The sequence below is a fragment of the Phoxinus phoxinus genome (assembly GCF_949152265.1).
Source record: "Phoxinus phoxinus genome assembly, chromosome: 5".
NCBI lineage: Eukaryota > Metazoa > Chordata > Actinopteri > Cypriniformes > Leuciscidae > Phoxinus > Phoxinus phoxinus.
In genome coordinates this window covers 31,010,172-31,026,168 of record NC_136880.1, presented here as the reverse complement: position 1 = coordinate 31,026,168, position 15,997 = coordinate 31,010,172, and the positions used below count along the sequence as shown (strand labels likewise).

Genomic DNA, 15,997 nt, shown 5'->3' with positions numbered 1-15,997 from the left:
CTGGTCATCTGGTTTGGAATATTAAGATATTTTTAATGTTTTTGAAAGAAGTCTCTGCTTACCAAGGCTGCATTTAAAAACACAGTAAAACAGTATAATACTGCCAACTCCAGAATTATTGGCACCCTTCATAAATAAGCGGCTTTGAAAATAAATCTGCATTGTTTATCCTTTTGATATTTAATTAAAAACATTCACAAAATTCTAACCTTTCATTGAATTTGAAACAATTGAAATTGGGGGGAAACTCACATTATGAAATAAATGTTTTTCTCCAATGCATGTTGGCCACAATTATTAGCACCCCTATAAATTCCAATGAGTAAAATATTTCTGAAGTATATTCCCATCCTTATATATATTTTAAAAAATTTAGCACACCAGGGTGAGTGACTAGGAGCATGAAATTGTCCAGACATGACTTCCTGTTGTTCCATAAGAGTATAAATATGAGGAAACACAAAGGCCAAATTCCCTTAAAGGGCACCTATTATGGAATTTTGAAATGTACCTTTCATGTAGTGTGTAACATAGATCTAAGTGAACAAAAACATCCTGCAAAGTTTGAAATATGAAAGTGCACCGTATATAAAGTTATTGTCTTTCAAAAGTAAGAGTCGACTCGGAGTCATTTTTATGAATCGTTAGAAGACCGAAGCTTTTTCTCTGACTAGATGACGTCACATTCATCACATTGAGTTCACTAAATAGAAAGTGGCAGTAAGAAAATAGCTAAAAATCCCCATTTCCACCATCAGGGCAATAATTAAGAAGTTCCAAACAATTTACAAATCTGCCTGGAAGAGGACGTGTGTCTATATTGTCTTAATGCACGGTGAGGAGAGTTTGAGTGGCCAAAGACTCTCCCAGGAACACAGCTAAAGAATTGCAGAGATTAGTTGAATCTTGGGGTCAGAAAGCAAAACAATTTATCAAACAGCTCCTACATCACCAAGGGTTTCAAGAAAAATCCTCCTCTCATCCAAAGACAAACTCCAGCATATTCTTTTGTCAGACACGACTAGAACTTCAAAAGGGACCTGGATCTGTGATCAGATGAAACTTACAAACATCAATATCAACACTAAAATGTGTCACTGTCTGAACACAAAATGAAGCTTCTGCCATGGCCGTCCCAGTCCCCTCCCCTGAACCCTATAGAAAATTAGTGGGCTGAACTGAAGAAAAGCACCAATGTCAAACTGGGAATGGGAAGGATCTGGAGATGGAATGAATGGTCTCTGATCTCTAGTCAGGTTCTCTCCAAACTCACCAGGCATTATAGAAGACGACTCAGAGCAGTTATCTTGGGAAAAGAACATGGCAATAATTGGGTGTCAATATTTGTGGCCAACATGAACTAGGGAAAAACATTTCATAACAAGATTTCCCCCCCATTTCCATTGTTTATATATATATATATATATATTTACATTATAGTTTCTTTTAAAACCAAAAAAAGTAATCATGAGACAGAACATTTATATTTTCAATAAACTTTATTCCCCCCCACTCTCCCAATACATAAAAAGTGATCATACTGAACATTTCCCAGTGTTGACACCATACAATTATGTTACATCAATAAATAAAAAACTATAAATAAAAAAATAAATATAACACGTGCCACAATTAATTAATAATACTAGTTAGGATTTGTCTGAGAGAGTAATGGCTTTCACAATGTTGGTATTTTAAACACATTACTTACAGCCATGGTCACAGTTTTGAGGACATTATGATTACTTATGATGGAGCATGTCAAGTAAACAAAGCTGGAGGCACACTGAATACATAGTCTTTTTTTTCCCCCTCAAGTACAGACATTAGGGATATAATAACTTTTAAGAGCAAAAAGCTTATATCAGGTGTGTATTTGTAGTGTTTCTTCCCCCGCTCCTGCCTAATTTGCTTGGAAAACCAAATATGAAGACTCTATATAAAGCCTGTCTCATTCCCTTTTTGACTCAAGCTTGAGATTCAGGGCCATTATTGCACAGAGGAATCCATCAGAAAGGCACTTTAGTCACTCCCACTCCTAACTGCTCCTCCATGAATTACAGTTCCACCTCAGCTATTCACCTCTGCCATCTTTAAAACTAATCTCATTAAAAGAATAACCATTTGGTGTCCGTAGCTCTTCTAGTTTGTGTACCATTTAGTGAAATAAAAGTCTTAAAAAACAAAAAAAGGCCAAGTGATCGAGCATAAAAAGCCAAGCCCATCTTGAGCAAAAGCAAGACGCTTCAGAACCCTGTGAGTTTTATGCCATCTGCACTTCAGTCCAGCTAAAAATCGAAATAATAAAATGAACGGGCTCAAATTTTGGTTGTGCACACTGTGAGTCAAGCTGGTAGTGTGATACTGTTGGTGTAGGCTCAGTTGCAAACATAAAAAAAAAAAGAATAGTGCACCATAGTTCAAAGAGGCCAGCCGATGGCCAAGGACAGGAGATCTTCGTGGCAACGTGGAAGCTTCCCCTGATTTTCTTTGTCATAGTCCTTTTTTGCTTCCCAATTGAAGCGGTAAGCAGCAAAACGAAGCAGAACAGCGGTTCCGCGGGGTTCATTATGCGTTGGTGTAGTGCTGGAGAAGCTGCACCACGTAATGAAGCCGCTGCCGGAGCTCCGGAGAGCAGCCCCATTCGGATAGCACGTTCAGAGGGTAGGAATAAGAGAGGCGCTCCTTGCTGATGTACGTCAGCAGGTACAAAGAGTCCGAGGTCTTGCTCAGGATGATCTTCGTGTGGTCCGTGTAAAAGTTAACCTGGGAAAGAAAGCAGAGGGAAACGTTATGAACTGCATCGGCCAAGCAAGGTCAGTCGTTCAATTTTGGTCGTCAATGTTTCATCTGTCGTTCCTGCACAATCAGAGACTGACCTGTAGGGTTCGGTTGTCAAAGAGCATGACTAAGGCGTGATCAGTCTTGATCCACTGCAGCAGTAATGGAGAAGAGCTTGGAGGTGGCTGGTTCTCACCATTGACATCTCCACCCTACAAAAAGGAAACCTTATTTTAAAACTATAAAACTTTTTATAAATGGCTTTACTTTATACAGATTAATGATTTATAAATAATTTAAAATAGGATTTAAATGTATTTTCTTTTTTTATACAATACAATATGGTTAACTGAACTAAAGTAGCATAAATAGTAGCATTTAAAATGTTATCTTAGATTATCTTACAATTAAAATGTTTAAATTATGGACCAATTTATGGACTTACCTCCATAAGATTCTGCTCCATGTAGTTAGCCATCAAATCCACTATGTGTTTTTGATTCTGGAGCTTCTCTGGTAAAGCGTCAGCTGGAAAGCTAAAGTGTTTGTTGTTTGTCAGACAGTAATGTACAGTCCTGCAGAAGTATAAAAAATAAAGGAGAATTAGAATTGCACAAATAAAAGTAAAGCTTAAAGCATTTGGTCGAAAGCAGAGACTTTGTAAAGGGTAAAGCACTCTATGTGGGTCAATCAGAGCTCAGTCCAAAATGCCAAACTGGAGGCTCATTAGAGAACAGAGAGCAAGCTGACGTACCTCCGCTGGTCACACAGGCTCAGATGAGTGCCTTCGTTGAAGAGTACGCCGACGTTTTGATTGGAGAGTTGGTAACCGAAGCCGTATTTGTTGGAGTAGTCGACCCATTTGGTTACCCAGATAAAAGGCTTGGTTTTAGAAAGGCAGGGTGGGTTTTTTGAAGCTGGAAGAGGGAAGGACAATATTTGAGTACATGATCAATGGCCTAAGAGTAAACCTTGAAAATGGCCATCGCTTAAGCACCTCGGTGTGAACAGAGTGTGGGAACAAACCTGTTGGCATGGAAGACAAGCAGCTGTTAAGAACCTTCATGGCAGATTCGGCTACAGCAGCAGGGGTAGGGATATCGTCACAAGCTGAGGGGAAACAGGAAAGATTTTTTTATTTATCTGTTTACAGGCAGAATCAAAAAATACACAAAAATATATTTGGTTATATATTATGTGCATGTAAACGGTCATTGAAAAAAAAAAAATCATGTTTTTGAAAAGTCTCTAAAGTTCTCCAAGGCTGCAATTATTTGATTAAATACAATGAAAACATTAATATTGTGAAATATTAAGTTTTCGTTTTTTAATGCAAATTTATTCATGTGCTGGCAAAACTACATTTTCAGCATCATTACTCCAGTCCTTAATGTGACACGATCCTTCTAACAATGCACAAAGCATTCATTATCCATGTTGAAAACAGTTGTGCTAATGCCGTGATAATTTATTGTAGGAATTAATTTAAAGGGCAACTATTATGGAATTTTGAAATTTACCTTTCATGTAGTGTGTAACATAGATCTAGGTGAACAAAAACATCCTGCAAAGTTTGAAATATGAAAGTGCACCGTATATAAAGTTATTGTCTTTCAAAAGTGAGAGTCGACTCGGAGTCATTTTTATGAATCGTTAGAAGACCGAAGCTTTTTCTTTGACTAGATGACGTCAACTTGTCAAGTTATTTGAATACGATACGCCCACTTATTGCGCTCCAAGCATACTGTCTATGGTTCCAAGGCCAGGGAAAATATCATGGCGACGAGACGCTGTGTTCTGAAGTGCGAGTCAAAAGCAAACTTTTTTCATCTGCCCAAGGAGGAGCATTTGAAGACTAAGTGGCTACAATTCATATAACTATACCACAGAAGTATAGTCCGAGCCTTGTGCTTTGTTCGCGTCATTTTGAAGACGATTGCTTTTTAAATGCAATCAAACTGGGATTCGCGAGCTGGCTGATATTGAAGGAAGGTTCAGTTCCAAGTGTATTTGCATCAGCTTCCTCCTCCGTATCACAACCTGTAAGTGTTATTAATAATTTTTGCTTTTATATTTTATGTAGCATGCTTAATAATAATTTTGTTTGTTGTGTAAGCACCGTTTAGCTTCTAGGTCTTCAATGACAATTGTATTGAGATATGTGAAGTGTTTGTCGTTGTTTTCGGAGTTGTCTTAAAGAATAGAGTAATACCTCGTAGTAACGTAACTGCATTTTTTTTTTTTGTAAAAACGTTATGTTTATGCATCGGGCTAATTCAAACAAAGACTGATTGTGCTTTTACAATATGAACACTGGGCTATGCTCGCTAACATAACATTACATTCTTTATCTTATTTTTCGTTTTTTACTTCAAACTATAAAGCAGTGGACTATAATCATTATTATAATACAATTTAATTGATAAAAGCATCATTGTACTCAGTGTTAAAAATAAGTATTATCTCTGTAAACACTGCTGGGTCATCTGACCAATCACCGCAGATTAGCGTCGCGCAAAGGAGGGGTTTGAAAAACGAGTCGTTGAACGATTCATTTGGGAGTCGGTGAGCAAATCAGGTAAAAATAAATGCATATTATACGAAAACAAAAGTGTTTTTTGTCATTGCATTCATGTAAAACTGTTGTTGGGGACTCCCACAACAACATTAGGAACATTTTAAATGTCATAATAGGTGCCCTTTAAGAATCGAAGGTTCACCTGACCATAAACTTTGATTGGTAGTGTAAATATATATATAAAAAGAGGTATAACTAAAGTTCCAGGCAAATATATGAAGTGTAAAAATGACAAGTCCTCTTGCTGCTAAACTCAGCAAAGAAATAAAAACGAATTGGGGCAGGATGTTTTTGGACAAACTTGTTTTTAATAGCTGCCTCTGAAAGCCTGAGGGGTTGAGTCTAAAATAAAATAGGCCTCACATGCACATCCAAAACCATTTACTCCTGTATGTCTGGGCAAATCAGCTGCTACGGTCCCTTACCATCAGTGCTGCTGGCGACGGTCCCTTTGAAGGAGCGCGATGCAGACTTCCGGGACTCCTCCTCGCCCGGGGTGTCCAGAGGGCCAGAGCTTGCCAGTTGAACCGTGGGAGAAGTGGCCTAAGAGGAAGTCACAATGTTTTTACAATCATAAGTACTTCCTTGTACTCAGTTATAAGCAATTATCATAAGCAGTGGACACTCATTTTCCAATCTTGTGTCTCAAGCTTAAAATATCTATGTCATGTGATTAATATGCGGGTTTGGTTTTGTAATTTTGGGTTTGGTCAGTACGGAGTTATTCTGAGACATTCAGCACAATAGCTGGACTACTGCACTCATTATTCATCTACAGCGGCTTTCAAAACACGTCCCCACAGAGCACACTTTAGCTATGGTGCAAAACTGCATGCACACTGACGCAGCTTTCTACGACAGTTATGAGTCAGCCGCGGAGCGGAGACACTATTAATACGCACTAATGCACATAACTGTAACATGCATTATTACCTCATTCCCTCCCATTGTCTTGTAGCTCATCTGCCGACCGATGGAGTGTTTCACCATGCCTGATACCAGTTTAGAAATGTCATCTTTCTCCTCACAAGGGGTCTTTTCAACAGCTGCAATGACAATTGTAGGTCAATAACAGAAACTAAGGTTTCATTCCAAACTAGTGTTATTGTTAACAAACTATTAATGTTTTCAGTAATATACATATAAATATTTGATGAACTTAAACTTAAATTTGAAATGTTGGCTTGGCAACCACCTGAAATGAGTTGAAGTACTAAAATTACTAAATACTAAAATTTAAATAATCTGGAAACATAAAAATGCAAGCCAATAAAGAATAATAGTATGAAAATAACACTGTTCCAAACATCTCAAATAGAAAGTGGTTCGTATAGGTACATACCTTTTGATTTTTTCTTGCCAAAGAAGCTTTTAGCCATCTTGGTAAAGAACTTCTTGGCAGGGCTGGGTGGATTCAGCTCGGGCACCATCACACAGCTGCTGGGAGGGAGTTTTTCTGGAGTGAAGCCCTGAGGGAGAAAAAAAAAACAGATTAGAGGACTGCCGAATTAAAATAAGGAACTGGTTAAGAAAAGTAAACACTTAAAAAAAAAAAAAGCTCTTTATAATCAAGTTAAAAGGAAAGGTTTAATTGCATTTGGACACAGATGAATGATTACTAACCTTTGTGAAATACTCGTGGGCCAGTATCTGATCCAGCGTAAGGCGGTCACAGGGGTTTTTCTGAAGGACTGCGGAGATCAGCTTCTGTGCAGCTGGAGTGAGGGATGGGGGAAGGCTGTATCTCACTTCCTTAATACACTTGTAGGTCTCTTTCAAGTCTAAGGTTTCAAATGGTGGATTCCCACATAGGAGTGTGTACCTAAAAAGACAAGAAAAGAGCTTGTGATCAAGGCTGTCCCATCTGATGCAACATAAATCAAGTAGGGACTTTACATAATATAAATAGTATATTAATATACAAAACAAGAAATTTCCAATCTTATTGGTCAGACCTAAAAAAAAAAAATGTCCCCCTGAGATTGTAAGTTAATATTTGGATTAACACATATGGATGTTCGAGGTTCTCTGATGACCAATTAATGGTCATGTGATATGCAAGTAAACCAATTTTTTTTTTTTTTTAGTAAGCATTTATTTGAATTGTATTGTTTTTATTTAAAAAATGATCTCACAAACCCCCTACAGTTTGGGATTCCCTGGTCTACACAAACATAAAATGGTCTAGAGTAGCCTTGAAAAGACTTACATTACACAACCCAGCGACCAAACATCTGACTCTGTCCCATGGCCTTGTCGGTTAAGGACCTCTGGTGCCAGGTAGTTAGGAGTCCCGCAGATGGTCCTGAAAAAAAAAAAAGAGCATTTTATGTCAGCTCACTGATCAGGTCCATTTCTGTGAAAGTTATTGAGGATAAAAGGCAAGCAAACTCACTTCTTCCTCTGCTCAACTGTCTCCAGCTTTGCTGCCAGCCCGAAATCTCCTAATCTCAAATCCATGTTTTCATTCACAAAAAAATTACCTGAAAAAACAAGTTATAGCACTATCAAATCAACTGAACTTAATGGATGTCATACTAGGATTAAAACCGCAGACTAAAAAGTCAAAAACAATACCTAGTTTGAGGTCTCTATGGAGGATGCCTTTGTTGTGGAGGTATTTGAGTGCAGATATGATCTGTTTGAGGTAGTAACGGACTTCTGGATCGGTCAATGTATGTCTTGCTTTCCAAATGTGTGCCAGAGACTGAAAATATGAAGCACGGGATTAGAATAAGCGCCTTGTTTTCACCAAATGTGAACATTTGAGGCCTGTCCTTAGTAAAGCAGCTCACCTTTCTGCTGCAGAGTTCGAGGAAGATGTAAATGTTGTCTTGGTCCTCAAAATGATGGGAAAACTTCACCACATGCTTGTGTTGGAGGCTTTTGTGGAGTTCGATTTCATTAATGATCTGTGGGACAAAAACGATGAATATAAATATTAAAGGTGGAAGCTGGAAATATGACGATTCACATGTGCACTCGGTTATTATCCATTTACCTTCTCTCTCTGGTGTGGCTTCGAGACTCTGCTTTGAGGAATAACTTTCACAGCATACATCTTGTTGCTGGCAAGATCCGTCATCTCATAACATCTTGCAAAACCACCCTAGAAACAGAAGCCATTATAAATTAAATCACTCAAAATGTGTCAATAGTGATGATTAAATGCAGGTTCCTGTTCAACAGTCTCAAAACTCAATGACTGTAAGCAACTAGGTTAACTAGTTTAGACAAAAGACAATATCTTTGGAGATTACCAGCAAGTTTGAACGTTTGATTCATATTTTCCTCATGACTGATGTCAAGAATGCTGTCCAGGCAAGCCAGCTTTTATGGTGTTCAATATGTACCGACCAGTATTTGCAACCTGGAATTGATTTTAAGGGGCATTTTTACCCTTTGCACCATATATAAACAGTGTGTCATCCATTTAGCAAATGCTTTAATAGAAACAGAATTATGGTTATTATCTATTAAAAAAGGACAACATGTTCTTTGATAGATTTTCTTTTTTTAACTAGTTTAAGTTAAACACAGCTCTCTAACATCAAGGTCAACCATTTAACGTTATGTAGCTGTTGAAATTTTTTATTTTGCGGGAGATTGTACCAATTATCAGTACACCAATAAAGTGGCAATCAGTAAACCAGCTGTCATGTCGGATTCATTTTACATCGGCAGAAAACATCGGCTTTAAAAAAAAGAAAGAAAAAATACATATATATTTTTAAAAACTAGGCTATGTTCCCCTCCACGTTTCAAATATCTCGGGTAATTTTTGCCCCAATCCCTAGTTAATTTCTGACCCTGGTCCCAACACATGTACAAAGGAATGACGTATTTTTTTCCCACTAGACCATCCTTACAGAATCGCACCATGATGCGGCACTTTAAAAATGGGATTTATGATGAGACTAAGAATCAATCGTCTAATTAAAATAAGAGCCTTGTTTTGGAAACATGAGAGGGAAACTGACAGTGGTCATAGGTTCCACTGATCATAAGCAATGCAGCAGCATCATTTCCATTGATGCATTGATTCATTCAGTCAGTCATTCATCTTTCCCTGACATCGGATCAAGTCTGGAATCGTATTAAAAAATCCAGTAAATTCCATAATTGCAAAGAGTGTCTTTGCATAAAACCATATGAAATTGATCAAAATTAGAAGACAGCGCGGTCTTATAACCAGCAGGTAGGTTCTAGAATCACAGACAGGGCGGGTTGCGGTCCAGTGGTTCTGGTGCACCCATGAACAGCTCCCAAAACCAGCCGAGCACGAACGAGAACGACACATTGCGCACCGTGCGTCCACGTTAGAGCAGCATTTCAGGAAGCGCGGCACGAGACAGTAACAAATGGCATAATTTATTCAAATGATTAGCTCCGATGTATTGCGTAAATATAAAAGAGTTGTACCTTTCCCAAAAGCTTTCCTTTACAGTACGATCTTCCAGACTTTACGTCAACCACCACCTGCGCGACCTCCGTCTTAACGTGCTCTGATTTACTCCGGTTCGGCTTGGCGGGCGGTTGAGCCGCTTGAGACGGTTTGAACAAATCCGGATTCATCATTTTACAGGAAAGACGCTGCGCTGTGGTAAAACGAGCAGGATCCATTCATTAATATAGATCCTTCGCCTTAGAAAATAACCTCCTTTTTGTGAAGTCCCAAAGTCTGGCCAAGTTCTCTAGTCCTGTGAATCAAACATGCCCGGGCGCCGGAGTCAAGCAGTATATAAACTGTTCGTGACGTCATGGGCACAGGCGGGCCGAAAGAGGCGACGTCTGGAAAGAATCAACGTCATTGGCTGGTGGAGATTCAATCAAAGATCAGAGAGACGCATGTGAAAGTGCTGGAGAAAAGTGAATGAAAACCCGAGAACACATCATCCAATCACGGTTGACGTGATTATGGATCTCTGGATGACTTGCACTGGATGGTTTATTAAAAGTGTTTCTGTTTTCCTCTATTTAAGGTTTTTGTACAAAACGACATTTTTTTTTTTTTTTTTTTTTTTTAAGCATGATCGATTTAACTGTTTAATACTACTGGTTAAATTTGAGGATTAATTAATAATTTCGTGTCATACTGCGTAAAAACAAAATACACATATGGCTGCCGTAAGTGTTTTACATTTTATCATGTAACATTCAGTGTTGAAAGCAGACATATTTAAAACAATCGAACAATTGAATTGCATACACACAGGCTATTTTTTTCACGAGGATGAAGCCAAATTACGTCATTGTGGAATATACTGAACTGAACTAAAAACTCGTGGTTTCATGCGCCCCCTTGTGTCTTGATAAGTAAACTTTTTTTTCACTTAAAAACGCACATTATGTTACGACTCATGAGACCGTATTAAAGTAATAATAACAACACATAGCTTTCCTTCATATCAAAACGTTTCTGACTTGTATTCAACTACTGCGATAGCTGAATGCCTTTGTCTTTGTCCATATTATAAGGGATCTTCTGGAACGTCATAAGTGATTACTTTCTGCTCTAGAAAAGCAGTCTGAGATCGTATTCAAATTATAATCAACAAATATACTGCTTTCCTTTCCATCATATCCAGTTTAGTTTGTTTTGAATACCGTGTCCCCTGTCTGATTGCACAACCCATTCATGCATCATATTTATAGCATGGCAGCAATATTTCATCATACTACTGTCTGAACATGGGTCATTTAGTAAACACTCATTTTGATTAATAAATACCCCCCCCCCCCCCCCCCAAAAAAAAAATCAACAACATCAGAAGTGATATTTTTTTATATTTTTATTTTCCACTTTTTAAGGTATGTGGTCCTAACTGCAGGAATGATAATCCACTGAACATTTGTTGATAAGGAATTACAATGGGGATGAAAACACTTCAAAAACATTGTTCTTTAACAGCCGCATTTAACAAGAACAAAGTACAAAAATGCATAAAATAATAGTATTTCTATTATTATTTTATGCATTTTTGTACTTTGTTCTTGTTAAGAACAAAGAAGTGAAAAGTGGAATGTCATGTGTGTAGCAGCTGAATTGGTGTGCTTCGCTATGAATGTGGAAGCAGATCAATAAGTTGGCTTAGAAGTCAAGATCATCTGGTTTGACCTTCTTATCCTGAGACTCAACCCAGGCCTTGTTGATAGTGCGTTTCATCTCATCATCTCCATCGGTGTAGATCTTCTTCAGTACGCTCATCAGCCCCTCGCTTGGATCAGCGTTCTCGTTCGAGCTGGGTTTGCTGAAACAGAAATGTTACCATTTTATGACTTATAAACATAATTTGCAGAACCAAATTTGGTACAACGCTAAACTAACTCTGATAGCAGTGCATACTGCAGTCAAATATTTTTTTCTTCTCATATTAAAATAATAATAAACATAACTCATGATTACAAATGTATTATTTTTATTTCATTTTGGATCATATTAATTGACATTATAATATTCATTATTTGCACGCATAAATCTGCACCATTCAATTTTAAAATAAAATAAAAAGGTAAAGGAATAGAGAATGAAAGTGTGCACATTTGACTCACTCTTTCTCCTTAGACTGTTTTTCTACTTGTGTCAAGCATTCCCATTTTTTTGCTGACTTCTTCTTGCACATGATAAGGACCATGTCTGTTTTTATCTGTAAACAAATAAATTGTCAAGCCTATTTATCTATACAATTGTATCCAATTTAGCAACAGAATATACAATAACATTAAGAAAGTGACAAACCTTTTTACTACTCTCTGCAACAATAATGGGAAATAAAAGGTTGTTGACTGTCATTTGATGGTTCTTCCCATCCAGATCTTTGACTATAACATTAAAACCTCTGTAAAAACACGAGAGCAGTGGTTACACTGATTGACCATTAAAAACACCATGCAAAAAGATGTTCGCCCTCTTAACCTAGTAAATACATTTTGTCACATGATGACCATATGTCTAGAAAAGACTATAATTTACACGTGCCTGCAACTGAGAGATAAACAAGGAGACAGTAGCTAACATGTAACTTGATGCTGAACTTGTAAAAATTAACTTTGTCAAAGCAAATTTATGCACGTCCAAAAATGCATATCAGAATTTCTCTCTGTGGCACAGCCCCACTCTCCCCGACTGTGAATTTTCAATAAATAAATAGGCTACTGGACACAATAATAAATAAGAAATTTGGGCAACACTGAACTATAAATATTTCATTTGTTAACATTAGTTAACTACATTAGTTAACATGAACTAACAACACTTCTACAGATTTTATTCATAAAGGTCCATTTTAATTTAATAATTTACTAATATTAATTTAAAAAGTTGTATATAATTAATTAATTAATTAATTAATTAATAATAAATAATGAACTGTAAACTCACAAACAAACCACAAACAATTACATTTACTAACTAATTTTTAATAAAGATTAATAAAAGCTTTATATTTAATGCGAGGCCACACCTGTCTGTGAAGTTGGCCTCAACATTTTCAGCTGGAATACCATGCACTCCTTTTAGTGTGATGTAGATTTTGACGAACTTGTCAGATTGGTCCCATCCTAAAATAGAGACAAACGACATGTGTAGCCTATTAGACAATGTGTATCACGGTGGAACAGCCTAAACCTATTATCATGAGGTATGAACCCACCATAATTGTTGATTTTGACTGTGTATCCTTTGAGTGTTGTTTCAGTTTTGTCTCCAGAGTCTTTCTTGGCTTGCTGCAGTTTCTGCTCTCGTTGTTTTTGTGCCAGCTCTTTCTCTATTTTCTTGTGTTCTTGCGTCAAGACGTCCCGCACGCGCTGTCGTTCACATTTCTCTATCAGATTCGTGATCTCTTTTAAATCACCCTCAAGACCGGCGATCTAGAGACACAAAGTCACATCTGATATCAAGCTCAGGATATTAACATGTTCATTACAGGACATGTGATTTCAGCAGCTGTCAACTCACTGCCTAGTAATATTTAATTCACCAACATGTATATTATCCCATAAGATATCATAGTAAAACATGAGTTTCATTCACATTTATAAGCTTATTTATGCCCTTGCATAAGGGCTTGCAGTGCAATACAGAATAACCCTAGCATACCTCTATATTCTCACTATTTGCCATTAAAATGACTAAAACACTGAAAAACAGAACATTATACCAGTTCGTTGATGTCCATCGCTGTCCTGGAGAAACTATTCACAACAATTTTATCGAAGTTATGAAAATGATCTTTGCTTTCAATCCTGCATGAAGCGCTGTTTCTTTCTAGAAAGATTCTTGCTTCCGCGTTAGGTCAATTCAAAATAAAAGTCCTTAAATACAAAATAATTCTTACAAAACCAAATACGACTATCAGATTATTACTTTATGAATTATATTACTGCAAATGTATTACATTATCTATCAGGTAAAAAAAATACTCATTTAAAAGTGTGTGTATGTCTGTGTCTATGTATATATATATATATATATATAAATAATGTACAGTATGTGTGTTTGTCAATGTCAATTATTTATACAGCACAATTAAAACAACACGTTGACCAATGTGCTTTACTTAATCTCAGTAAATAGACAAAATAAGACAATAGTAAAACATATTTAAGAATTAAAACAGTTTATCAACCATAAAATATTCTTATTTAGCTAAAATCTACTAATTTACTGTTGCTTAATCTTTAAATGCACAGATTAGTGAATACAATTTCATAGAAATAAGCAATAAATTATTAACTTTGTCTTGTTGATAGGTTAAATATCTTCCTCTTTTTGTAAAACTAAATTATTGAAGTGTGACACCAAACAAAGAGATAAAGTATTCCACAATAAGGTTAGATACATAAAACCTAAATAGAGATAAAAAAAAAAAACTAAAAAAAAAAACTGCAAATAAATCACAAAACACAAAAGTAGCACATTACACTTTTTTTATTGTATCTACAATAACATAACTTTTATTAGATTAGCCATCAGTCCATCAATCTGAATCAATTTAGCAGAAAAGAAAATTCCAAAATTTGAGCAGGTGCTTGTTTGTTTTCCAGCTCTGTGTCTTTGCACTTTCGCAAGAATATCTTCTCTTCTAATGGCATAAGCTCAAGGTCATTCATAGATTGTAAAGCTCATACACTGAATGACATGGTTGTACGAATGACCACTTATACAATCCCATGGTTGATCACCACATTGATCTCTGTATTCCAGACATTTGGCTGTGGTCCGCTAAATGCCGAAAAACTATTCGGCTAAGACGCCACCTGCGCTTCACTCCACGTGGACGCGATGTCATCACACACCTGTTGCGAATGCGCACGGGACAGCTGTCTCGAGGAAGTGCGGCTATTTCTTTATCAGCTATCTCCTAAATACATAAACATGAAGACATGGCCATTATTAGTAGTAGTTTTAGAGCAATATTTTAACATTTCAAAATAGTTTAATAGCATAAAAGTATTTATTTTTTCAGGATTTTAAAGGCTGTAAGCCAATCACGTAAATGAAAAACTGAGTATAAACTAGAACTGAAGTGAAACTGCAAGACTTTGAATATACCTGTAGCTCTTTTGGCAAAATAGTATTCTTCCTAATGGCATTGATGCGCAGTCTCGTATCTGCATATTCAAATGCCATTTGTCTTCTTTTCACATCCCGTAACATCCTCCAGTTAACATAGTAGCTCCTGACCTGCTCCACCACTCCAAGTGAACTTCTGTAGGCCTGAAAGACATCAGATGAGATTTTATGGTAACACTTTACAATAAGATCTCGTTTGTTAACAAATTAGTGTATTAACTAACATGAACTAACCACGAGCAATACATTTGTTACTTATTCATCTGTTAATGTCAGTTAATTAAAATCCAACTGTTCATTGATTGTGCATGTTAGTTTATGGTTAATTAGCTCATATTAACAAATATAACAACTGTAATGTATTAGTAAATGCTGAAATTAACATAGCTACGATTAATAAATGCTATATAAGTATTGTTAATTCTTAATGTTAACTAATAATAAATAATGAAACCTTATTGTGAAGCGTTATATTTTACATTTGTAGATTAATTTTAAAAGGTCTTACATAGGGTCTTACATTTGTAGATTAATTTACAGGTCTTACAAAACCCCTAACAAATGATAAAAATACAAATGACTAAAAAATAATCTTTCTGACAGACGTAAACTACAAATGTCACCAGCATCTCTTGGTCTAACATTACAGTGTCCAACGGGATCACACCATCGAAACACAAATACATTGCACTAAAAGTCCTTATAGACTTTGCATTTACACATTATACTTTTTTACAGTAAATGTACCTGTCTACTAACTGGCAAGGACGACTGCAGAAACCTCATCCCCGTGCCGAGGAGCTTCCATGCCGCCGCCATGTTGATCCAGCACTGACCTCGATGGTGGATTGCAGGTTGATAACTGAATTTGGTTGATCATTACTGCCATCTTCTGGTCACATTTCTTCTTCTTCTTCTTCTTGTTTAATGGCGATTAACTCCTAAGTAGCATTATCGCCACCTACTGTACTGGATGGCAAATTAACCTTGGGTGATAAGTCTGAAGTTTAAAACTGTTTCCTCTTCCTTCTCACAAATAGACCATTGACTATCTATCTATATTT

At 36.6% G+C, this 15,997-nt stretch overlaps 3 protein-coding genes across 4 annotated transcripts; all 3 read right to left on the bottom strand.

Moving 5' to 3' along the window:
- Positions 1-1,490: 1,490 nt before the first annotated feature.
- Positions 1,491-10,181, bottom strand: plk3 (polo-like kinase 3). The gene is made up of 15 exons (XM_079612707.1): positions 9,782-10,181; positions 8,361-8,468; positions 8,155-8,271; positions 7,937-8,066; positions 7,755-7,842; positions 7,569-7,664; positions 6,983-7,181; positions 6,702-6,828; positions 6,293-6,405; positions 5,785-5,902; positions 3,808-3,891; positions 3,536-3,698; positions 3,227-3,356; positions 2,880-2,993; positions 1,491-2,766 (listed from the first exon to the last, which is right to left on the bottom strand). Exons 1-15 carry the CDS (start codon positions 9,980-9,982, stop codon positions 2,569-2,571), a joined length of 1,986 nt encoding a protein of 661 aa, XP_079468833.1. The 5' UTR covers positions 9,983-10,181; the 3' UTR covers positions 1,491-2,568.
- Positions 10,182-11,125: 944 nt separating this feature from the next.
- cacybp (calcyclin binding protein) lies at positions 11,126-13,665 on the bottom strand. 2 transcript variants are annotated; one of them, XR_013797690.1, is made up of 7 exons: positions 13,519-13,650; positions 13,012-13,228; positions 12,823-12,919; positions 12,099-12,198; positions 11,912-12,006; positions 11,369-11,610; positions 11,166-11,291 (listed from the first exon to the last, which is right to left on the bottom strand). XR_013797690.1 is itself a non-coding variant. In XM_079613308.1 (6 exons), the coding sequence occupies exons 1-6, from the start codon at positions 13,534-13,536 to the stop codon at positions 11,451-11,453; spliced, it is 687 nt and encodes a 228-aa protein (XP_079469434.1). In that variant the 5' UTR covers positions 13,537-13,665; the 3' UTR covers positions 11,126-11,450. The 2 variants fall into 2 exon arrangements, 1 of the variants encoding a protein (XP_079469434.1); XM_079613308.1 differs by having other exon boundaries at positions 11,126-11,610; positions 13,519-13,665.
- Positions 13,666-14,273: 608 nt separating this feature from the next.
- On the bottom strand, positions 14,274-15,854 carry mrps14 (mitochondrial ribosomal protein S14). Its single transcript, XM_079612723.1, has 3 exons — positions 15,681-15,854; positions 14,913-15,077; positions 14,274-14,721 (listed from the first exon to the last, which is right to left on the bottom strand). Exons 1-3 carry the CDS (start codon positions 15,750-15,752, stop codon positions 14,539-14,541), a joined length of 420 nt encoding a protein of 139 aa, XP_079468849.1. The 5' UTR covers positions 15,753-15,854; the 3' UTR covers positions 14,274-14,538.
- Positions 15,855-15,997: the final 143 nt, after the last annotated feature.